At 44.0% G+C, this 25,810-nt stretch overlaps 2 protein-coding genes across 8 annotated transcripts in view; both read right to left on the minus strand.

Moving 5' to 3' along the window:
• The window catches only part of LOC110505399 (palmitoyltransferase ZDHHC14), a 95,920-nt gene extending 90,367 nt beyond the window's left edge, over positions 1 to 5,553 (minus strand). Inside the window, exons 1-2 of one of the 4 annotated variants that reach the window (XM_021584595.3) lie at positions 5,041 to 5,553; positions 1,183 to 1,492 (exon numbers count right to left, since the gene is read on the minus strand). In XM_021584595.3, the coding sequence (XP_021440270.3) occupies positions 1,183 to 1,427 (245 nt within the window). In that variant the 5' untranslated portion in view covers positions 1,428 to 1,492; positions 5,041 to 5,553. The remainder of the gene's footprint in view (positions 1 to 1,182; positions 1,493 to 5,040) is intronic. The other 3 variants (XM_021584594.3, XM_090220663.1, XM_021584596.3) reach the window with 3 other exon arrangements.
• A 15,436-nt stretch (positions 5,554 to 20,989) lies between these two features.
• Positions 20,990 to 25,810, minus strand: part of LOC110505402 (AT-rich interactive domain-containing protein 1B) — a 229,487-nt gene continuing 224,666 nt past the window's right edge. For all 4 annotated transcript variants that reach the window (XM_036962211.2, XM_021584599.3, XM_090220667.1 and 1 more), the window contains 3 exons: positions 24,769 to 25,738; positions 24,521 to 24,651; positions 20,990 to 24,295 (listed from right to left, as the gene is read on the minus strand). In XM_036962211.2, coding sequence (XP_036818106.2) covers positions 22,400 to 24,295; positions 24,521 to 24,651; positions 24,769 to 25,738 — 2,997 coding nt within the window. In that variant the 3' untranslated portion in view covers positions 20,990 to 22,399. The remainder of the gene's footprint in view (positions 24,296 to 24,520; positions 24,652 to 24,768; positions 25,739 to 25,810) is intronic.

Below are 25,810 nucleotides of genomic sequence, written 5' to 3' on the forward strand. Positions count from 1 at the left end.
GACTCAGCTCTCTGGCTTTACAGGCTCCACACTTCACCACATGAAGTAAACAATGTGTCACAACAAATCAAATCAAAGTTTATTGGTCACGTACACAGATTTGCAGATGTTATGGCAGGTGCAGTAGAATTCTTGTAAAACAAGCAAGTCTGACAGATCTGTAGAAGTTTCCTAAAGACAGGGTAAACCAGTCCGGGCTGGGGAAATGTGGTACTTCAGAAAAGTCATATACTTTTGTTTCTCACTGCTGTGTTTAGAATGGATGGGGTTTGGATTACGTGTGTGTTGCTGTGTGTGTACGCAAGAGAGAAAGAATGAGGGAAGAGGAGTTGTCTAGAACAAAAATGGTAATGAAACTGAAATTAATTTCTTTGGAAAGGACTGACCATTTAAGGCTTATGCAGTCTAGGCAAAGTGGTCAGTTGTACAACTGAAATGCCTTAAATCAACATCTACGTCATCGGCGCACGGAGAACAGTGGGTTAATAACTACCTTGGTCAGGGGCAGAATGACAGATTTTTCCTTGTTAGCTCGGGGATTCGATCCAGCAACCTTTCAGTTACTGGCCCAACGCTCTAACCACTAGGCTACCTGCCGCCCCAATCTACATGCATGGACAAGTATCGTATAGTGCAGTCACTCAAACAAAGAGGCGGTGACTATGACAGACAAACTAGAGCAGCCACTCCTTTTCAAAAGAAACTAGACAAGTGTTACCATGATTACTAACCCGAGAGGCACATGGACATCAAGTAGGCTGTCCTGGCTGTCAGTAAGAGTGATGAATGAGAGTTAAGAAAAGTAGCCTACCTACGCTACAGTATCTACCCTCTAATTAATTGCCATGACACTTCCAGAAAAATGTCTAAGATTAAACATTAGAGCTGAGCTAACGGAATGAAAAGGTTTTAAACCCTCTGCCAACTCCAAGACGCTGCTCAATACGACAGCTCAGGGTGAAAGAGCACCTTGAGGAACAGTGAGTGAGAGAGCCACAGTCTCATCCGCATGCAGGCCACCCCTGGCTAATACATAGTGACAGGTTGGGCCATAAACCCTGGCTCTTTGTTAGCTACAGCACACCAAAACTCCAGACAGCCCCAATGCCCAGTTCATAGGCAAAGGGAGCATGGCCAAAGAAACGATGGCAAAATCAAAGGGCAAAACCTTTAGCTACTTACTCAAAAGCGAAGAAGAGTCCGCTTGTGACGAGAATTAGGACAAGGGTAAGGTAGAAGACCCCTGTCTGCCTGGCCATCATGATCCTCCCATTGCAGAAAAATTTATTCCGCCCTGGGAAGGCTTGCCACTTCCTCCTCTTTGGGGTCCTCTTCTTGTATGGAGTCTCCATCGGGGTCGAGCTGCGAGTGCTGATCTGGCTGTACTCGCACTCTCGCATAGGCTCAGCAACCCTGAGATGCAGCATCAATGGTCACTCAGTGAGATCCCCCAACAGTTGAAGCAGTCCAGGGCCAGGGAGTACAAGCGCCGCTGTAATGAAAGCAACTATTATGTTACTGGAAAGAAAGTGGTCTGATTATAGCCTGGTCCCAGATCTGTGGGTGGTGTATACAGCCCGAGCCAACTCCTATGGTTGCTGTCATGCCAAAAAGACAATGAACAACAGTTGGCAAAACAACACAAACAGATCTGGGACCAGTCTGACTTTAGGATCATCTTTTAATTTTTGTTTTATTATGGCTGATGAGGTTGTATGGATTTTTAAGATTAGCTAGCTACCATTTAAGAAGTCATGTTTAATCAGACAGCTAATGTTTTATGAGTTCATGTAGCTAAATCTCAGCACACACATTTCTCTAGCATGACAACCAGACCTACTTGGCTACCCATTTTACCACTAAGATAACTAGCTAGCTACAATTGACAGTTTCTCACATGCTTGAAACTTTTCACTAGCTAGCTGGCTAGCAACTAGCAAAGAATCGTTTAATTTCCTTGGCCCTAGCCACACATTGTTATGGCGGTGAAAGGTGAATGCTTCCATACCCTAGCTGCTTTTAGCAACGCTAGTATTTACACACCAGCGCGGTGCGGACAGCCTAGTGGTTCGGACAGCTCCCTGCCATTCAGGATCGCTATATCAGGCGGTGTGAAAGCAAGGCCCGGAAAATCGTTAAAGACTCCAACAACCAAAGCCATAGACTGTTCTCTCTGCTTCCACACGGCAGGCGGTACCGGTGCATCAAGTCTGACACCAACAGGCTCACGAACAGCTTCTATCCCTTTGCCATAATACTGCTAAATAGCTAACAAAATGGCTGCACAGACTATTTGATTATTTTTGCACTTTCTCTATGCATACTCAGAGCCCTACACTACACACACTGATTCTCCAACACAAACACTCACTCCATCATTTGCTCACACACACATAACATGCACATACATTTATACTGACTACACACACCCACTCACATATGCTGCTGCTACTCTGTTTTTCATATATCCTGAGGCTTATTCACCTTACCCCTATACATATCTACCTCTATTTATCCAGTATCACTGCACATTGTAAATATAGTATTGGAACTGACCCTGTATATAGTATGCTTACTTACTTTATTGTGTTCTTCTTATATCTTGTGTGTTTTTGTTATACCTTACTTGTAGTATTACATTGTTATTGATTATTGCATTGTTGGGGTTAGAGTTTGAAAGAAAGGCATTTCCCTGTACTTAAGCAAGTGCCATTAAAACTAGCGTTGCTTGGAATTAACTTACAAAAATTGTTTTTTTAAATAGTCCACAGGAAGCCAAAAGTTAAATAAAATTCCATTTCAGCTTACTCTGCTGCACATGCACCACACTTGCACAAAAAAGCAGAACTGACCTTACTGAGGAACTGCATGGGTCTACAACAGACCCACCTGTGTAAATTCTGTTTAATTATGTCCCAATGTGGTTTTTTTAATCAAATTCCTCCCTGCATAAGGACCAAGGCTACAGACAATCGACACAGTAAGTTGAAATAGTTTTCGGCGGACTATTCCTTTTTATTGCAAGCTAATTCCCAGCAACCCTAGTGTAAATATTAGAGTTGCTAAAAGCAGCTAACAATCCACCCAAAACCACTTATTCCTTTAATTTACAGTGATAAATTAGCACAATATTTTTTGTGAACAAATGTAAAATTGTTGTGTTATACGCCGTCATAATAAGGTTGGTAGCACCATTGAAAATCTTTGTGGAAATCTGTTGCAGCTCAAGTCGACTACAAAATCCGCAATACAATGGACTGGCTGGCTGGCTAGCAAACGTAGCTAAACACAACAATAACAAAGACAATCAGCATGTAACGTAGCTAGTTAGCTGTAAAAAAATTGCCTAAACAAATTGCACAATCAATGTTGGAGTCTACAATCTCACCATGTTCAACCTGCTGATCGATCTCCCTCACCCATTATTTTTATTTCTACTTTGCACATTTTTCCACTGCAAATCTACCATTACAGTGCTTGCTATATTGTATTTACTTTGCCACCATGGCCTTTTTTTTTTGCCTTTACCTCCCTCACCTCATTTGCTCACATCGTATATAGACTTGTTTATACTGTATTATTGACTGTATGTTTGTTTTACTCCATGTGTAACTCTGTGTCGTATGTGTCGAACTGCTTTGCTTTATCTTGGCCAGGTCACAATTGTAAATGAGAACTTGTTCTCAACTTGCCTACCTGGTTAAATAAAGGTGAAATAAAAATAAATAAATAAACAGAGTGGAGTCTAACATTCGGATATACTTTTAAGGAGATGGTGCTTTCTATAATATCTGTGGCAACAGCACCAAGCAATACACCCTAGGCCCTCCATTAAATAACACATTTCTCGAGGTAGGAAACTCGTAAAAATATTATCAATGGCTCATTTGAGAGAAGACATTCTCCCGAGTTATGACATCGGACAGTATTGAAATCTGACATGTATGATAGACGTTTTTGCGATCTAAAATTCGTATTCATATTAACTTCCAGAGCAGTGAGAGCGGTTTTATCACCATTCTACGTCATACCTGCAGGATGTATTCCTGCTTGAACGCCAATAACTCAGAAACGCATGAAAACATTTAAATGATCCAGGGAATCGTTAGAACATCACTCAGAGATGCACAAAAACAATATAACATTCAAAATGGGTGAACCTTTCCTTTAGACCTTTATATGTTAGCTAGTGTAAAGCATAGCAGGCACATTTAACTAACCTCTTCTTGGCGATACTTTAATTCTCTCGATTCGGGCAAAAAGTTATTATACATTTCGTGCCCAGTTGCAGGTGGTTCTCCATAAAACAGAGAATATTCAGAAATATATTAAATCCACGTTTGGCACCGAGTGAGGAGTTCCCATGCCATTTTAGTTGCCAGAGATCTTGCATTTCCCAGCATCTTTGCAGGAACTAGTCGCGGCCACGTGCGGAACTAAATGACAGCGCGACCAAAACAAAGATCTACACACATGCAAGAGGCATTTCTAACTCTTCAAAACGTGGATTTGATACTTTTCTGAATATTATCTGTTTTTTGGAGAACCACCTGCAACTGGACACGGATATGTATAAGATATAATTTTCTCACGAATTGAGAACTTAAAGTATCGCCAAGAATAGGTTATTTGAAAGTTTGTCTGCTATGTTTTACACTAGTTAGTTAATGTAACGGGATGTACAGAAGCGTTCATATCACCGGTGTAACAATGTGTAGTTAGCTAACGGAACTAACACTACCAAATAATCAAACGTTAACTAATGTTACGTGAAAATCATCCGACAAATGTACTTTACAGCTAGGTATAGACAGCTAACGTTAGCTAGTAGCAAACTACCAACACAAAAGAAAATGCAGCTAGCTAAGCTAACGACATTGTAACATACTTGGGGGGGGGGGGCTTCTGAGTGTTCTGTCGTTTCCTGTAAACCAATACCGGTTTTCATTCAGCAAACATTACGGTCACATCAGCAGCGGAATACCATCACAGAAACCTAATCCCTCTAACGTTAGTGTTTCGACCCCTCTGACAGCTCACCAAAGTAAGTCGACACTGCTTGTGGTACGGCACTTTTTTCCGCTCTTGTATCCGGGTTTGTTGCGAACTGCAGTCGAAACCAATATCATCCTTTCTCTCTGAATTACAAAACGTTTATGCCTGGTCTGAAAACACCAAACGCTTCATTCATAGAAAGTCAGCGTATAGAACGGTCATCGGTCCCACACCACTTCAACCGCAGCATATAGCGCGAGGGATGTTTAGACGATATGCTCCATCCTGGCTCTCTTGGGTAGTCGTTGCGCGCAGTACGAAAGATCGCTTCTTCCAGCTAGCTACAGACATCCCAAATCTGAGGATATTCCGATCATTGTGCCACGTACTCCTTCGCTTGCGCGATACACTATTCCCAGACAGGCTGCTGAAACATCGATATCACACACTGTGTTTGCTATATTGTTGGGAAAGTATTCCCACTGCTGCCACCCTCACGTTGCGCTGCTCATTGCAACAAGAAAACGTTACCACATACGTAGCACACAGCTCCTCCTCTTTTTTTTTTGGTCAGTGGATAGCTGTGCAACAGGAATTATGGGGAATGTAGCTAGTGAACCATTATATAATTGATTGCACATCTGGATAGAAAATGAAAACAAATGTCCAATGCTTGAATGATACAAAAAAATAGCGTTAATGTCTTCAATAATAGAACAATATGATCAATAGATGATGAAAATTAGACCCTGTTAGATCCTGAATTTTAGTCTACTACTATGTTGGCACCAGCAGGGGAATGAATACTTATCATGTAGATAGATGGGGGACTGTGGTGCCCAAAAGCCCGTTTTAGCATGGGCAGGGCGATTGAGGACTTTCACCATTTTGAAGTAGTCAACTGGGTGGGACTTCATATGGGTTAATGCAGAGATACGGTATATACTGACGAGATGTTCTTGTCTCCGCCCTAACAATGGGAGTCATTCTCCCAAAGGAGGGAAGGCAGGCTGTCTATTTATTGGTCTGCTTATCGCTGTATTCCGCCTTGGACAGATTTTGACTGGAGTGGACCCTCCCGCTTCGCCTCTTCCTCTGGTTAAGGAAGTATCACATTATTCCATCCAGGTCACCAGGAGGGGTCAGCCAATGAATTATACTCGTGAGCAAACATTCCAAAACTGTAAATCGCCAACATTGTCTTTATACCTGTTCAAACAACACATTCCAGGTGGCAGTATGCACCTTTGTTTGTTTGCCAACTCATAGAAGGGGTAGAAGAAGAAAATTGACTACTTCAAAATGGAGAGGGCCTCAATGGCGCTGCCTGTTCTCTCACAGATGCCATAATGGGACAGATGAAATTATACGATGTGTATATTATACGAATTATACAGTGCCCTCAAAGTAGTGATACCCCTTGACTTACTCAACGTTTGTTTTGTGTTAAAGCCTGAATTCTACATAAATAAATACAATTCTCACCCACGTACACACAATACCCTATAATGACAGAGTGGAAAAACATGTTTTTAGAAATGTTTGCGAATTTATTGAAAATGAAACACAAAAATATAATATGCAGAAGTATTCACACCCCTGAGTCACCTTTGGCAGCGATTACAGCTGTGAGTCTCTAAGTGCGTTGCACATCTGGATTGTACAATATTAGCATTTTTTATTTTTTATTCTTCAAGTTCTGTCCAGTTGGTGTTGATCACTGCTAGGCAGCCATTTTAAAGTCTTGCCATAGATTGACAAGACGATTTAAGTCCAAACTGTAACTAGGCCACTCAGGAACATTCCATGTCATCTTGGTAAGCAACGCGAGTGTATATTTGGCCTTGTGTTTGAGGCTATTGATGAAGCCACCACCATGCTTGAAAATATGGAGAGTGGTACTCAGTGATATGTTGTGTTGGATTTGCCCCAAACATAACACTTTGTATTCAGGACATAAAGTTAATTTATTTGTACTTTTGTGCATTATTGCAAACAGGATGCATGTTTTGAAATATTTGTATTCTGTACAGGCTTCCTTTTTTTCACTTTGTCATTTAGGTTAGTATTGTGGAGTAATGTTGTTGATTCATCCTCACTTCTCTCCTATCACAGCCTTTAAACTCTGTAACTGTTGGCCTCATGGTGATATCCCTGAGCGGTTTCCTTCCTCTCCGACAACTGAGTTAGGAAGGATGCCTGTATCTTTTCAGTGACTGGGTGTATTGATACCATCCAAAGTGTAATTAATAACTTCACCATGCTCGAAGGCATATTCAATATCTGTTAGTTTTTTTTTCTTCCTATCCTTTTTTCTTCCTATCTACCAATTGCACTTATTTACAAGGCATTGAAAAACATCCCTGGTCTTTGTGGTTGAATCTGTGTTTGAAATTCACTGCTCAAATAAGGAACGTTGCAGATAATTGTGTGTGTGGGGTACAGAGATGAGGTAATCATTCAAAAATCATGTTAAAGACTTACTGCACACTGAGTCCATGCAACTTATTATGTGACTTGTTCAGCAAATTTGTACTCCTTAACTTATTTAGGCTTGCCATAGCAAAGGGGTTGGATACTTATTGACTCAAGACATTTCAGCTTTTCATTTTTTATTAATTTGAAAACATTTCCAAAAATATAATTCCACTTTCACATTATGGGGTATTGTGTGTGGGCCAGTGACATAACATCTCAATTTAATCAAGTTTAAATTCAGGTTGTAACACAACAAAATGTGGAAAAAGTCAAGGGGTGTGAATAAATTCTGAAGGCACTGTATATGCCATTTAACAAATGATTTTATCCAAAGCGACTTACAGTCATCCATACATGCATTTTTACAAATGGGTGGTCCTGGGAATTGAATCCACTGCCCTGGCGTTACAAGCGCAATGCTATACCAACTCAGCTATCTTAAGTCTATGATATGCACACAGAGTGAGACATGTCCCCTAATGCTAGCCTCGTCACTTGATGATGCAAGATCCTGAGGTACTGCTTTGGTCATGGTGATGTAATTTTCCTGGGATCTTCACTCGCTATTGACCGGAGGTGGGACCAAGTCATTGTTTTACAAGTCACAAGTAAGTCTCAAGTCTTAGCTCTCAAGTCCCAAGTCAAGACAGGCAAGTCCGAGTCAAGTCTCAAGTCAAGAACGTCAAGTCTCAAGTTCTAAACTTTGAGTTTCCAGTCCTAAACAAGTCAAAATGTGCTCTTCACCAAATGTAATACCGTTTCATATTTTTAATAATAGTGATCAACTATCGAGGATCGCTATGGGTCGCAATCGGACGATGTAGGCTTGTACACAATGGCCCAACCTTAACACACTCTCTCTCTGTGTGGTTACAGTAGGCTAACGTATGTCAATGGTTTTAGGAACAGCAGTAACATCAGGGAGGATTTAGGCTACCAATCTTGGGTGCAATGATCACGTTCCCACACTGACTAACTGTGTGGAGGTTCATCGATTTAACGTTATGTTAGCCTACATGATACACCAGTAAAGTAATAAAATATATAGCTGTTGGCTAAATTAGCCACAACTTAACGTTCTTTGTGTAGCTTCAAATGTCGAACAAAGTTGGAAATTGATTGGCTGCTGTACGATTCAAGCTGTAATCTGTTAAATGAAGAGTTGATGTGCTGCACACTTTTTTAAATAGCATCATTTGTAATATTTGGGCTTGAGGAGGGTATATAGTCAGGTCGAGTCATAAGACTCAAGTCCAAGTCAAGTCACGAGTCATTGGTGTTAAAGTCAAAGTCGAATTGCAAGTCATCATATTTGTGACTCGAGTCTGACTTGAGTCCAAGTCATGTGACTCGAGTCCACACCTCTGCTATTGACTCCCTTGTACCACCTACACACCACTGCCTTCTTCCACATCTCCTAGTCTAAACAATGCCTGGGTTCAGGCTTGATTCACTCAATCATTCCCACAGTCCTACAATCAGAACTCTCTGAGTCATTGGACATACATAGGTACAGTGCACTCGGAAAGTATTCAGACCCCTTGAATTTTTCAAAAAATTGTAACATTACAGCCTTATTCTAAAATTGATTAAATAAAAACAAATCCTCATCAATCTGCACACAATACCCCATAATGACAAAGCGAAAACAGAAATACCTTAATTACATAAGTATTCAGACCCTTTGCTATGAGACTCAAAATTGAGCTCTTGTGCATCCTGTTTCCATTGATCATCCTTGAGAGGTTTCTACAACTTGATTGGAGTCTACCTGTGGTAAATTCAATTGACTGGACATGATTTGGAAAGACACACACCTGTCTATATAAGGTCCCACAAATGACAGTGCAGGTCAGAGCAAAAACCAAGCCATGAGGTTGATGGAATTGTCCGTTGACCTCTGAGACAGGATTGTGTCGAGACACAGATCTGTAGAAGGGTACCAATGTATTCAGCATTGAAAGGTCCCCAAGAACACAGTGGCCTCCATTATTCCTAAATGGAGGAAGTTTGGAACCACCAAGACTCTTCCTAGTGCTGGCCGCCCAGCCAAACTGAGCAATCGGGGGAGAAGGGCCACGGAGGTGACCAAGAACCTGATGGTCACTCTGACAGAGCTTCAGAGATCCTCTGTGGAGATGGGAGAACCTTCCAGAAGGACAACCATCTTTCCAGCACTCCACCAATCAGGCCTTTATGATAGAGTGGCCAGATGGAAGCCACTCCTCAGTAAAAGGCACCTGACAGCCCGCTGGAGTTTGACAAAAAGGATTCTCAGACCATGAGAAACAAGATTCTCTGGACTGATGAAACCAAGATTGAACTCATTGGCCTAAATGCCAAGTGTCACGTCTGGAGGAAACCTGGCGCCATCCCTACAGTGAAGCATGGTGGTGGCAGCGTCATGCTAGGGGGATGTTTTTCAGTGGAAAAGATGAAAGGAGCAAAGTATAGAGAGATCCTTGATGAAAACCTGCTCCAGAGAGCTCAGGACCTTAGACTGGGGGCGACAGGACAACAACCCTAAGCACACAGTCAAGACAACACAGGAGTGGTTTCGGGACAAGGCTCTGAATATCCTTGAGTGGCCCAGCCAGAACCCGGATTTGAACCCCATCGAACATCTCTTGCGAGACCTGAAAATAGCTGTGCAGCGACACTCCCCATCCAACATGACAGAGCTTGAGAGGATCTGCAGAGAGGAATGTGAGAAACTCCCCAAATACAGGTGTGCCAAGCTTGTAGCGTCATACCCAAGAAGACTCGAGGCTGTGATCGGTCTGAATACTTGTAAATGTTATATTTCAGTTTATAATTTTTTCTAAATTTGCAGACATTTACAGTACCTTGCAAAAGTATTCACCGCCTTGGCATTTTTACTATTTTGTTGCATTACAACCTGTAATTTAAATTGATTTTTATTTGGATTTTATGTAATGGACATACACAAAATAGTCCAAATCGGTGAAGTGAATTGAAAGAAATTACTTGTTTCAAAAACTTTAAAAAAAATGGAAAAGTGGTGTGTGCATATATATTCACCCCCTTTGCTATGAAGCCCCTAAATAAGATCTGGTGCAACCAATTACCTTCAGAAGTCACATAATTAGTTAAACAAAGTCCACCTGTGTGCAATCTAAGTGTCACATGATCTGTCACATGATCTCAGTATATATACACCTGTTCTGAAAGGCCCCAGAGTCTGCAACACCACTAAGCAAGGGGCACCACCAAGCAAGCGACACTATGGAGACCAAGGAGCTCTCCGAACAGGTCAGGGACAAAGTTGTGGAGAAGTACAGATCAGGGTTGGGTTATAAAAAAACATCAGAAACTTTGAACATCCCACATAGCACCATTAAATCCATTATTAAAAAATGGAAAGAATATGGCACCACAACAAACCTGCCAAGAGAGGGCCGCCCACCAACACTCACAGACCAGGCAAGGAGGGCATTAATCAGAGAGGCAACAAAGAGACCAAAGACAACCCTGAAGGAGCTGCAAAGCTCCACAGCGGAGATTGGAGTATCTGTCCATAGGACCACTTTAAGCCGTACACTCCACAGAGCTGGGCTTTACGGAAGTGGCCAGAAAAAAGTAAGCAAACACGTTTGGTGTTTTCCAAAAGGCATGTGGGAGACTCCCCAAACATATGGAAGAATGTACTCTGGTCAGATGAGACTAAAATGTAGCTTTATGGCCATCAAGGAAAATGCTATGTCTGGCACAAACCCAACACCTCTCAACACCCCGAAAACACCATGTTTTTCATCGGCAGGGACTGGGAAACTGGTCAGAATTGAAGGAATGATGGATGGCGCTAAATTCAGGGAAATTCTTGAGGGAAACCTGTTTCAGTCTTCCAGAGATTTGAGACTGGGATGGAGGTTCACCTTCCAGCGGGACAATGACCCTAAGCATACTGCTCAAGCAACACTCGAGTGGTTTAAGTGGAAACATTTACATTGATTGGAATGGCCTAGTCAAAACCCAGACCTCAATCCAATTGAGAATCTGTGGTATGACTTAAAGATTGCTGTACACAAGCAGAGCCCATCCAACTTGAAGGAGCTGGAGCAGTTTTGCCTTGAAGAATGGGCAAAAATCCCAGTGGCTAGATGTGCCAAGTTTATAGAAGCATACCCCCAGGAGACTTGCAGCTATAATTGCTGCAAAAGGTGGTTCTACAAAGTATTGACTTTGGGATGGTGAATAATTATGCACACTCAAGTTTTCTGTTTTTTGTCTTATTTCCTGTTTGTTTCACAATTAAAAATATTTTGCATCTTCAAATTGGTAGGCATGTTGTGTCAATCAAATGATAGAAATCCAAAATGGATGATGTTGAGAGACAGATGGGAGGGGTTGAATGGAGCTGAAGGGTGGGACTAATAACAAGATAAACAATGTAAAGCATACGGGATCTGTCAAATGTATATAGGTTCGGAACTTTTGTGAAATAGCACAGTTACAAATAGAAATCAAACTGGATGGACATCAGAAATAGAGGAAGGACTAAGAACAAACAAGAGAGAACTATTGTAAAGTAGACTGTGTCTGTAGAATGTGTATAAGATGTACTGTATGGATTGAAGGTAGAAGCAGAAGTGTTTATTAGTTTACTTCAATTGGGGCATTGGCGGTAGGTTTTGCGGGGAATAATAATAAAGGTATATTTAAAAAAAAAAGTATATATGTCTATATAGGTATGTGTATGTATATATGTGTATATACAGTGCCTTGCGAAAGTATTCGGCCCCCTTGAACTTTGCGACCTTTTGCCACATTTCAGGCTTCAAACATAAAGATATAAAACTGTATTTTTTGTGAAGAATCAACAACAAGTGGGACACAATCATGAAGTGGAACGACATTTATTGGATATTTCAAACTTTTTTAACAAATCAAAAACTGAAAAATTGGGCGTGCAAAATTATTCAGCTCCTTTACTTTCAGTGCAGCAAACTCTCTCCAGAAGTTCAGTGAGGATCTCTGAATGATCCAATGTTGACCTAAATGACTAATGATGATAAATACAATCCACCTGTGTGTAATCAAGTCTCCGTATAAATGCACCTGCACTGTGATAGTCTCAGAGGTCTGTTAAAAGCGCAGAGAGCATCACGAAGAACAAGGAACACACCAGGCAGGTCCGAGATACTGTTGTGAAGAAGTTTAAAGCCGGATTTGGATACAAAAAGATTTCCCAAGCTTTAAACATCCCAAGGAGCACTGTGCAAGCGATAATATTGAAATGGAAGGACTATCAGACCACTGCAAATCTACCAAGACCTGGCCGTCCCTCTAAACTTTCAGCTCATACAAGGAGAAGACTGATCAGAGATGCAGCCAAGAGGCCCATGATCACTCTGGATGAACTGCAGAGATCTACAGCTGAGGTGGGAGACTCTGTCCATAGGACAACAATCAGTCGTATATTGCACAAATCTGGCCTTTATGGAAGAGTGGCAAGAAGAAAGCCATTTCTTAAAGATATCCATAAAAAGTTTTGTTTAAAGTTTGCCACAAGCCACCTGGGAGACACACCAAACATGTGGAAGAAGGTGCTCTGGTCAGATGAAACCAAAATTGAACTTTTTGGCAACAATGCAAAATGTTATGTTTGGCGTAAAAGCAACACAGCTGAACACACCATCCCCACTGTCAAACATGGTGGTGGCAGCATCATGGTTTGGGCCTGCTTTTCTTCAGCAGGGACAGGGAAGATGGTTAAAATTGATGGGAAGATGGATGGAGCCAAATACAGGACCATTCTGGAAGAAAACCTGATGGAGTCTGCAAAAGACCTGAGACTGGGACGGAGATTTGTCTTCCAACAAGACAATGATCCAAAACATAAAGCAAAATCTACAATGGAATGGTTCAAAAATAAACATATCCAGGTGTTAGAATGGCCAAGTCAAAGTCCAGACCTGAATCCAATCGAGAATCTGTGGAAAGAACTGAAAACTGCTGTTCACAAATGCTCTCCATCCAACCTCACTGAGCTCGAGCTGTTTTGCAAGGAGGAATGGGAAAACAATTCAGTCTCTCGATGTGCAAAACTGATAGAGACATACCCCAAGCGACTTACAGCTGTAATCACAGCAAAAGGTGGCGCTACAAAGTATTAACTTAAGGGGGCTGAATAATTTTGCACGCCCAATTTTTCAGTTTTTGATTTGTTAAAAAAGTTTGAAATATTCAATAAATGTCGTTCCACTTCATGATTGTGTCCCACTTGTTGTTGATTCTTCACCAAAAAATACAGTTTTATATCTTTATGTTTGAAGCCTGAAATGTGGCAAAAGGACGCAAAGTTCAAGGGGGCCGAATACTTTCGCAAGGCACTGTATATGCATGTGTGTATGGATATATACACTGCTCAAAAAAATAAAGGGAACACTAAAATAACACATCCTAGATTTGAATGAATGAAATATTCTTATTAAATACTTTTTTCTTTACATAGTCGAATGTACTGACAACAAAATCACACAAAAATGATCAATGGAAATCAAATTTATCAACCCATGGAGGTCTGGATTTGGAGTCACACTCAAAATTAAAGTGGAAAACCACACTACGGGCTGATCCAACTTTGATGTAATGTCCTTAAAACAAGTCAAAATGAGGCTCAGTAGTGTGTGTGGCCTCCACGTGCCTGTATGACCTCCCTACAACGCCTGGGCATGCTCCTGATTAGGTGGCGGATGGTCTCCTGAGGGATCTCCTCCCAGACCTGGACTAAAGCATCCGCCAACTCCTGGACAGTCTGTGGTGCAACGTGGCATTGGTGGATGGAGTGAGACATGATGTCCCAGATGTGCTCAATTGGATTCAGGTCTGGGGAACGGGCGGGCCAGTCCATAGCATCAATGCCTTCCTCTTGCAGGAACTGCTGACACACTCCAGCCACATGAGGTCTAGCATTGTCTTGCATTAGGAGGAACCCAGGGCCAACCGCACCAGCATATGGTCTCACAAGGGGACTGAGGATCTCATCTCGGTACCTAATGGCAGTCAGGCTACCTCTGGCGAGCACATGGAGGGCTGTGCGGCCCCCCCAAAGAAATGCCACCCCACACCATGACCGACCCACCGCCAAACCGGTCATGCTGGAGGATGTTGCAGGCAGCAGAACGTTCTCCACGGCGTCTCCAGACTCTGTCACGTCTGTCACATGTGCTCAGTGTGAACCTGCTTTCATCTGTGAAGAGCACAGGGCGCCAGTGGCGAATTTGCCAATCTTGGTGTTCTCTGGCAAATGCCAAACGTTCTGCACGGTGTTCGGCTGTAAGCACAACCCCTACCTGTGGATGTCGGGCCCTCATACCACCCTCATGGAGTCTGTTTCTGACCATTTGAGCAGACACATGCACATTTGTGGCCTGCTGGAGGTCATTTTGCAGGGCTCTGGCAGTGCTCCTCCTGCTCCTCATTGCACAAAGGCAGGGTTAGCGGTCCTGCTGTTGGGTTGTTGCCCTCCTACGGCCTCCTCCACGTCTCCTGATGTACTGGCCTGTCTCCTGGTAGTGCCTCCATGCTCTGGACACTACGCTGACAGACACAGCAAACCTTCTTGCAACAGCTCGCATTGATGTGTCATCCTGGATGAGCTGCACTACCTGAGCCACTTGTGTGGGTTGTAGACTCCGTCTCATGCTACCACTAGAGTGAAAGCACCTCCAGCATTCAAAAGTGACCAAAACATCAGCCAGCATAGGAACTGAGAAGTGGTCTGTGGTTATCACCTGCAGAACCACTCCTTTATTGGGGGTGTCTTGTTAATTGCCTATAATTTCCACCTGTTGTCTATTCCATTTGCACAACAGCATGTGAAATGTATTGTCAATCAGTGTTGCTTCCTAAGTGGACAGTTTGATTTCACAGAAGTGTGATTGACTTGGAGTTACATTGTGTTGTTTAAGTGTTCCCTTAATTTTTTTGAGCAGTGTATATTTACCCCAAAATTATGGGGGATTGGAAATGATGCAGACAATTACATTGGAAGCAACATTCTTTCCGCAATATTAAGCTGATATCACCCTCTAAAAAGCTGATCCACCCTCCCCAAAAATTCATTTTAATTCCAGGTTGTAAGGCAACAAAATAAGAAAAATGCCAAGGGGGTGAATACTTTCACAAGCCACTGTATAAAAATATTTGTATGCTTTTTTCATTATGGGGTATTCTGTGTAGATTGATGAGGGAAAAAATAAGAAACATTTTTTTTAGAAGAAGGCTGTAAGGTAACAAAATGTAAAATACTTTCAAATGCACTGTATATTATCAACAGGTCTATTAGTGGTGAGGATTTTTTTTATTTTGCCTTTGTTTAACCAGGCAAGTCAGTTAAGAACAAACTCTCATTTACAATGATGACCTAGAAACAGTGGGTTAACTGCCTTGTTCAGGGGCAGAACGACAGATTTATACCTTGTGAGGTCGGGGAGTCGATCTTGCAACATTTCAGTTTTTTGCCCAACGCCCTAACCACTAGGCTACTGCCTCTGAAGTGTATTTCAATGAGAAATAGACTCAGAGAGAGCACAGGAACCAGTTTCTCAGGAACCTGCTTATCGTGACAATCTTTGTGTGCAAAAGAGTGACTTTTAAAAGCATTTTAAAGGGGTTCTGAGAATAGAAAAGTTCAATCGACTCTCAGTGTTACACATAGCCAATGTATCATTCTGTATGCCTCAGATCTTCAAAAAGTTCAACAGCTGCACCATTGACAGGCTGCATTACAGCTTGGTATGGCAACTGCTCGGCATCCAACCGCAAGGCCCAACAGAGGGTAGTGCGTACAGCCCCATACATTACTGGGGCCGAACTCCCTGCCATCCAGGACCTCTATAACAGGCAGTGTCAGAGGAAAACGCAAAAAATTGTTAAAGACTCCAGTCACCCAAGTCATAGACTGTTATCTGTGCTACCGCACAGCAACCAAAAGGGTCCTGAACAGCTTATACTCCCAAGCCATAAGACCGTTAATCAATTTGCTACCCAGACTATTTACATTGACCCCCTTTATTAGATATTTGTACCCACACATTTGTACCCACTCTACCCACACATACCACACTGACACTCCAACACACACACCTACTGTGTTAATTATATATCCTTATTTTTTTATTTTTTTACCTGACTATTGAAGTCAGTTAAGAACAAATTCTTATTTACAATGACAGCCTGCCCCGGCCAAACCCTCCCCAGACCCTGATGACGTTGGGCCAATTGTGCACTGCCCCATGGGACTCCCGATCACAGCTGGTTGTGGATCGAACCAGGGTCTGTAGTGACACCTCTAGCACAGTGAGGCAGTGGCTTAGACCGCTGCGCCACTCGGGATCTGCGCCACTCCTGTGAGCAAAGCAAATCACAGTTCTTGTCCCTAGTTGCATGGTCTGGATTGCCTAGTCACTTCTACTTCAACCCCTACCTACAGAGCTCCCAAGTGGCGCAGCTGTCTAAGGTACTGAATCTCAGTGCTAGAGGCTTCACTACAGACACCCTGGTTTGAATCCAGGTTGTATCACAACCGGCCATGATTGGGAGTCCCATAGGGCGGCCCACAATTGTCCCAGCGTCGTCCTGGTTTGGCCGGTGTAGGCCATCATTGTAAATAAGAATTTGTTCTTAACTGACTTGCCTAGTTAAATAAAGGTTACATTTTAAAAAATGTCAGTGGAGGTGACCAGGTGAATCCAGGGGAAAGCTATGATCCCTTCTTCTTCGAGATTGGGTTGGAGGATCACATTCAACTTTTAGGTGCATACACCACCACCTACTGTACTGAAGTGTGAGGCCAGTCACGGTCTGCGAGGACAGAACACTACCACTTAACGCCCACTGCAAATCTTCTGCAGTAAAACCTCACAAGCCCAAGTACTTCTCTGCAGCTGCCACCACAACCTCTATTTTCTGTGACTTACATTCCATTTCTGCAGTACAGTTGACAACCATGGCTATGAATGCTAAGAAACCCAATTTACTGAAGCACGTATTATTCCCATCCCTCTCTATTGGTCTCTGACTACTCACAGGAATCCTCTCAGGATCCCTCACCCTGCACCCATCTTCCTCTTACACTCTCTTCACTGCTTCAGCATACAACACTTTCTGTACTACTCTGACCCTGGCAACCTCAACCTGCCTCTCTCTCACCGCACACCTCAGTTCTCCAGCCTCATGGGCACCCTCACAGCTTACACATACAACATTCTCCACCGATACTACTCATTCCTTCGTCTCATGTCCTCCTGTACACTGCACACATCTAGGAATCTCCCTCCTACCTACGGCTCCAACACGACCATAAGCTTGGAACCTATAACACTGTAGTATTTTCGGATCAAAAGCGCTCATGGGATAACTAACACGTCCTAACTTCAAAATCAAAACGTGACCTTGTTGGGCAGAGACTCTGCATCAACAACTCAGCAGGACAGACAATGTCTTCTCTGTTTCACCATGCTCTCCATCGGGCCTGTATCTAACCAAACGGTGGGCGTCACAGACACCAGAAAACTTTTATTTCAGCTGACACTTAATATCACTCTTTTCAACGGCGCCCTGCTCCGGCAAGCAAAGCAAATCACAGTTCTTGTCCCGAGTTGCATGGTCCGGAGCGCCCGCTCTCTCTGGATGGAAGAAACAATAAATCATCACAAATCCACTTTGTGTTACTTTCACCGACTCAACGGTCCCCAACCTGACAACACATATGGATCAGCAAGAACACAAGGATCTATTCTCTCCACAAATCTCACTCCCACTGGGCCAGAATCATCCTTGTCATCATCGACCAGGCTATTGAGCAGCAGTCTCAGGAGGTATTGCCATAAAACATATTTCCAATCTAACAGCATATGGATGCTGTAATCCAAAATGCTTTCATAGTAGTGGATTACATCATATTAATTGTATATGATGAGACTGACGTAGTGGATAAAGCTGTTGCATGCACTTTCACACTTAACCTAATCTGTGCCGAATGATGGATGTTTTCAATGCTTTCTATTGACCCTTAATCCAAGAGTTCAGACTTTAAATCCTGGAGTCACAGCAAGTCCTGGCATGTGGATGAAGCTTGATTTGTCTTCGAAAATGACTCGATATGGTATCTCTTTCTTACGGTCTAAGAACAAAATGGGGCTGATTCAGAATGTAGCTGGGCCTTTGTCCAGGGACATTTTCTGTTACACATTACTAAGGGCAGGATAACCCAGCAAACATGACCTCATTGGCCCCACGTGGGTATTCGGTGGGCACGGGCTATCCCATACCAAGCCCACACTAGCCTAACATGGGCTAGCCCAGCACAGGCTAACTTACACTAATCGCACATCAACCCAACACTGGGCAAACACACACCAGCCCAACACAGGCTAGCACACAAGTCCAACACAGGCCTGCCCACACCAATCCCACATCAGCCTAACACGGGCTAGCTTAAACTAGCCCAACACAGGCTAGCCCACACCAAACCCAGCTAGAGGCAGGGACATTTTAATATATGGGGATATGGTTTGTACACAGTTATTTTGTGTGCAACCATTACTCAGTGTCAGTCCAGTTCAAGGGTTCTGTTTTGTGAAGCCCAATTTAAAAAAAATATTGTACACTATCAATGATGAAGTCTTTAAAAACACTTAAATAAGTACATTTGACATATGACAAACAGCCTCTCTTTTAAAATATATATTTATGATTGTAAAAACGTGGTTGTCTTTCTGATACAATGTATCACGTTCCCTAAATACCTTTTAAGGCTTGAAAATTATGCAATTCATGCATTGAATTCAAAATTTCATAAATAAGGCGCATCGGCAGCCTAGATGGAGCCAATATTTTAGACTGCATTGGGCCCACATCGTGCCAATATGGACATCTTCTCAGGGAAGATTGTCTTTACAAGAGGATGGTCGGTGACACAACCAAGTCCATTCAGTATCAGAGTTGTGAAACATAATCAATAGGGGAGGATGTGATGATAGAGTGATCGTTGCATGAACTGGGGCTCGGACACACATTCAGTCAACTAAATATACAAAGAATCTATATTTCATAGACTGATTATCCCCACAAGCTATTCAACAGCCACACACATGCAAATGTTCACACACACGTGCACACAGACACGTTGTGTTATGTTGAAAGTGTCAGACACTCCCTTCACCCAACACTCATTCACCCGTCTCCAGTATTGGTAAGAGGTGGGAGGGAGCCCGCCAGACCAGCAGCAACTCTGGCACCACTTCTAGCCTGGCTGTCAGAGCTGTGACTAAGCCACTCAGAAGCAGTATGTGGGAGGCCTGCTGCTGTGGTGGGCCCTGAGTGAAAGAAAACAGCTCAAATAAAATACATTTACAGAACAGCTACCCATGTTCTGGCATCTTTGTAACCCTGCTCTACATTCTGAACTAAGGTATCCTAAATGGGGCTTTGAATCATAGTGTTTCATTCAAATACGACTATCTGCTCACTATCAATCAACACAGACTGCCAAAGGACAGGTAGTTAGAGAATTGGAAGGACGTTTGAGGCACACGAAGTACCTCACAGGCACAACTATACAACGAATATACCGTGGGTGCTTATCTGCTTCTCGAGTTTCGCTCGCCGAAGAATCCTTGTAACAATCCCCTTTGAAATCAAACCTAAAATGAGACGAAGACGTCTCATAAGACTGTGTCTTGCCGTCCGTGTCAGTCTAAAGACCGGAAGTGGAAGGCTGTTATTAAGGCAGTTTAAAATATGTTTTATCTGTCAGAGGAAGACAGAAGATCATCAAACATCATCCAGAGGGCAAATTCTGAATTCTGAAAAAGATCTAGGTGCTTTATTTGAGCAACAAATTTGAGCTCGAAAAACAGATTTTCTCTGTCCAATTCGGACTTATCTGCACGGTAAACTGGAGTGAATAGATCCAATATGTAGTAAGGGGTGCTATCAGATTGAACAAGTCCAAAGTACAGGCTGTTTTGCTTACCTGATCCCTACACATATCAGTGATGTTGTCCACAAGGAATGATGGAGGTGAAGTCAGGAGCCTTGTCCTCAGTCACAATATTCCTGAGTTAGAGGAGGCATACTGGATATACGGAGAACGTGGCCTGAAACACGTAGAGCAGTCCTACCTCTATGACCCTTCACTTCATTTCATCCCATTTCTCGTGGCTGTGATTGTGGCTGGGGAGTGTGTAGACCATTCAAATGATGAGGTTAGGCCAGATTGCAGTGTTGCTTTACAGGTGGGCTTCAGAAGAACAGCAGTGATTGTTATATTTCTCTCTGTGTTTTCAATTTGAGAAACTCTAATGGTAAGTTGTTGATGTATGTTTTATTATCCTAAGATTGTCTGAACACAATTGCAACTCTCCCGGCGCTTAGCAATAGTCAGCGTACCTTTTATTCATAACACGTGGGAACACAGAGTATAAAGATGTGTTATTAATCAAAGGTAGTCATTGAGTAAGAAGGGGGAAAAAAGGGTTGTCAGACCTTGTGTGTGTTGTGGGTTCTTTTCTGAGTTTTATTTTTGAACTACATTGGCTTAAAAATATGTCAATTTACATGAATGAAGGACATAAAAGAAAATAAATATGTTCACAAGTCTTCTGTAACCTCAGCTAGTTATCCCTGACCCTGGCATTTCCACATTTCATTACCAAATATTGTTTTGATCAGCTTGAAGCTATATTACAATGCGTAGAACAGGAACTTTATACATACAGAGACCGACACAACCTCTGTTCAAATATTTGACCCCAATAACAAAATATGTATAACGACAATAACACATCTTACCAATAACAAAAGTAGTTGTTGTAATAGTCAGAGACTTCCATCACTTTGTAATAACACTATTTTGGATAGTGAATGTAAAGAATCAACCAAAACTGAAAAAAAGAGTGAAGTAGTGTCCAATGTATATAAGTGTGTGTGTGTGTGTGTGTGTGTGTGTGTGTGTGTGTGTGTGTGTGTGTGTGTGTGTGTGTGTGTGTGTGTGTGTGTGTGTGTGTGTGTGTGTGTGTGTGTGTGTGTGTGTGTGTATATGTATATGTATATATATATACACACATACATAGCGCCAACATGGGTTTAAAAAGGAAATCAAACAAATGTAAGTGCTTAAGATACTGTTCCTTTGTCAAAATTGACTCCCGGATGTAGTAGTAATGATTGACAACAATGAAGCAAGTCAAACGTTTGACAGTTAAAATTAGGACAATATTTTAAATGTTTTTGATTGGCTGATGCAACACTGCCTACCCATGGTCAAAATCACATATTGCAAGTGTTTAAAAAAAGATTCACATCTTTTAGTTGCCCTCAACAGACAACTTGCACTAGTCCTATTGCACAATTTCTCCAGCGATGGAAACATTTACATGTTTGTGTAAAAATCAATGTTCCTTTTTTTGTGTGGCAAGGAAAGTTCTATGTGCAATATCTCTCACAATTTAAATAAATCTGTGCTTCGTTAACAAAACAAACCATATATGATACATACAGATTTAAACATTTATAAAATTCCAAAACATTTAAAAGAGAAAAATTAAATGAAAGAATCCTCTCCAAAATCTGGCACCAGCTTTGATTAAACAAAACAAAAGTACAAACAAAAGTCTTCAAACAATATACAACATTTAAACAACAGCAGGTATTAAATATTTGTATTAAAATCATCTTTCAAATCCCAAAACCAAAGTGTTAATTGGGGCAGAGGAGCTATATATATTTTTTTTTATTTATTTTTTTTATTAAATGGAAGAAAGTTTATATATATATATATATATATATATAAACTTTCTTCCATTTAATTTAAATAAAACTATAAAACCACAGAATAACGTTTTCATCTTATCGTCTCTCTGTCCATCTCTTGGCTCCGGGCCTGTCTATCCTCCTGTCATAATTTTTTAACAAACTGAAAGAGTACTTCACATACAATGCTGGCTACCCCCGGGTTGAGCACAGAGGAGATGGAGATGTCCAGGAGTCTGCCCTCATACAAGACAAACTCTGGCCTGTTCTCCTCTACCTTGGCCATAGCCAGCAGAGCCTTTGCAGCCCGACACATCATGTTAACACTGGGGGGCTCCATGGGGGGGTGGTGGGCCATGTGCAGCAGGCTGTGGGGGTTCTGTTGGTACTGGGCCATGCTCACCCCATCCTCCAGGAAGCCCATCAGGTTACCCACGCTGCTTTTCTGTACTGCGATGGCGCGTGCCGACGTGGAGTCCCCCTGTGCCAGGTTGGAGAGGGTGGCCACAGCCATTTCGCGATAAACCTGGTTCTTACGCTGACCCACGTATCGCACCAAGGTGGCATACAGCTTCTCCTGGCGGCTGAACGGTGGCGTGGCCAGTAGCAGGTCCACGTTGTTGTCCTGGATGCTCAGCTTGCACAGGCACTCCAGCACCAGTCTCTGGGGGGTTAGGGGGGAGTGGGGGGCGGCCGAGGGGAAGGGGTCCTGGGCCTCGGCAGAGGGACACACCATCCAGTGGAGTAGGCCATCCAGGATGGGCAGGCAGATGGTCTCTGGGTAGAGGGAAAGGTCCAGCTGGCCAGAGATGTTAGCCAGGGTGACCAAGGTGTCCTCCCTGAGTACAGTGAGACAGTCCCACCACCACTCATCCTTACTGCAGGCCAGGCCCCGCTCCTGCACCTCCTCTCTCTGGTAGCTAGGGGACGTCCTCTTCCTCTCTGGGTGCTGGTGGTGGAGCAGCAGCAGTCTGCCCAGGATCAGTACCAGGCCTGGGTGACGGGACATGTCTGAGTCGTTCCCAGGGATGAAGGAGAGGCTGCGGAGGATGTTGGACACACAGAGGCAGCGCTTGGCCAGGGAGTCCTGCCAAGGAGAAGCTGCTGAGAGGGGAGCCTCGTTCAAACAGCGGGGCTCGTCCTCCAGCAGGGTGATGTGCTTGTGGCCCCCACCCTGGTGCAGCCTGAATGGGTAGGTGGGGGCAGAGTGGGTGGGGTGGCCCTCTGACAGAGCCTCGAGCCGGGCACACAGTATGTCATCGATGGTGGCGGTGATACGATTCCCCTTCTCCTCTGTCCTCGAGTCAGTCTCCTGTTCTTTATTCAGAATAGCACATTCGTCTCTCTCTCCCTCCGTCCTGTCAGGCTGCTCTCCCCTGCCCTCAAAGTGGGTCTGGATGTGGGCCGTGGAATCCCCCCCGCCTACCTGCCAGTGGAGCAGTCCACTAGTGAACTCTGTCACGTGAGCCAGCCGCTCCGTCATGTCCTCAATCAGGTCCTCTTTGTGCAGGATCTTAATGGGAAACTTGTCGTACTTGCTGGCCTGTTGTGGCCTTGGCTCTGACTGATTAGGATAGTCTTCCTTACTTTCAGCTGGGACTTTCTTACTCTCTGTGGGCTTTTCTCCTTCTTCTTTCCCTTTCTCTCCCTCCTGTTCTTTCTCCCCCTCTTCCTTCTTTACCTTCACTTCGGCTTCAGATTCCTCCTTCGTTCCCTCAGGGGCTGGTACCGTTGCACTGGGGGGTGACATCAGTTCCACTGTAATTTTCTCTGTGATGTCAGCAGGTTTGTCCTCCCCATTTTCTACTTCCCCCTTCTCTACCTCCCCCCTCTCCACCTCCTGTTCAGACTCAGGCTCTGGTTGGCTGGCCTCACAGTCCATCTCAGGTTCAGAGGTCAGCTCATCTCTATGGTTACAGGCTTCAGGCCCCAGCAGAGTCTTCTGGCCGATGGTCCCTATCTCATACTCCTCCAGGATGCCAAAGATCTCCATCACACAGCGTCTGAAGTACTCCACTATCAGCTCCAGGAAGCCAGGCAACTGCAGACACAACAAAATAACACATTACATTAGGGCTTTGGTTTTAAAGCACTTTAGCGTCCCTTAATATTTACAGTGTAATCTGATAAAGATGTGTTGGTTTGTTTTGGGGTGGAGAACTGTCAAGCATTACTAAACGTAAATCCTTTCAGACTGTCTTCAAGGCTCAGTCCTGGATCGATTGAGAACAACAATAAGAGAAGAGTAAAGAGTGTCTCCAGTTACCTGTGCGAGGGTGAAGGAGGCCACAGTGCTGTCATCATACAGCAGGATGTTGACGGTGTCCAGGGCCCACGTACTCTCACCCAGCAGACCTGACTTCAGAGACATCATCACTCGCCACGCCTCTGGGGTTCCTGTGGAGAGGACAGGGGTTAGAGGAGACAGGATTGTAATACCTGTCACAGATATCAAGATAATAACAGTGCTGGTTTGACAATGACAGCAAATAAAAGGACTTGGTAATCTCTTACCAGTGTCCTTTGAGGTCATTTTGCGGCGGGGCTTGAGAAGGGGCATGGTGGCCTCTACAGATCCTAGAGGGTAGTTGAGGTCTCTCCGCAGGTTAGGTGGGACCTGGCCTGGGTGCCCACTACCCTGCCCTGGCATGGGCATGCCCGGTTTGCACGGCATCTTCATGGAGCCCATATAGGCAGCTTTGTTGGGGGACATCCGTGCCTCCATGGAGCGCTGGAAGGAGCCGGGGCTGGGTGCTCGGGGCAGGTGGTTGGCCATGGAGGGGGAGGTCTGGTAGGCAGAGGGAGGCTGGCGAGAGGACATAGGTGTCATACCACCTGACATGTAGGAGGACTGGCGATGGCCTCCGTGCCCGAGCCACTGACCATCTTGGATGGGTCGGCCCTCCATATCCTCTCCTCTCCCCAAAGGACCGTATGACGGTACCTGGGAGGGTGCCCCCTGTCTGTTAGAGTAGGGATAACCCATGTCTGTCCTAGAGGGCCACATGTTGGGCCCCTGGGGTCCTTCTACTCCGTTGTTGGAGGGTGGCCCCCCGGCCATCATCTGGGGACCCATGGGTTGCTGGGGGTGCTGCCCCTGGCCAGAGGCCTGCATGCGCTCTCGGCTGTAGGGGGAGGGGTAAGGGAACTGGCCCTGCATGGGCCTCCTCTCAGGACCAGAATAACCAGTGCTGTACTGGTTGTACATGTCAGGCTGCTGGCTGCCGTACTGCATGGCATACATCTCCCCCTCATGCCTCTTGCCTGGGGGGCCGTACATCTCCCCCTCATGCCTCTTGCCTGGGGGGCCGTACATCTCCCCCTCGTGCCTCTTGCCTGGGGGGCCGTACATCTCCCCCTCGTGCCTCTTGCCTGGGGGGCCGTACATCTCCCCCTCGTGCCTCTTGCCTGGGGGGCCGTACATCTCCCCCTCGTGCCTCTTGCCTGGGGGGCCGTACATGCCCTCCATGGGGCGCTTGAAACCCTGTGGAGAAGCAGAAGATATCAAGGTGATGCTTTTATTCAATACTAAACCAATTATTCAACTATACTCTGC

This window comes from Oncorhynchus mykiss, chromosome 25 (assembly GCF_057628025.1).
Source record: "Oncorhynchus mykiss isolate SJ-2025 chromosome 25, ASM5762802v1, whole genome shotgun sequence".
Classification (NCBI taxonomy): Eukaryota; Metazoa; Chordata; class Actinopteri; order Salmoniformes; family Salmonidae; genus Oncorhynchus; species Oncorhynchus mykiss.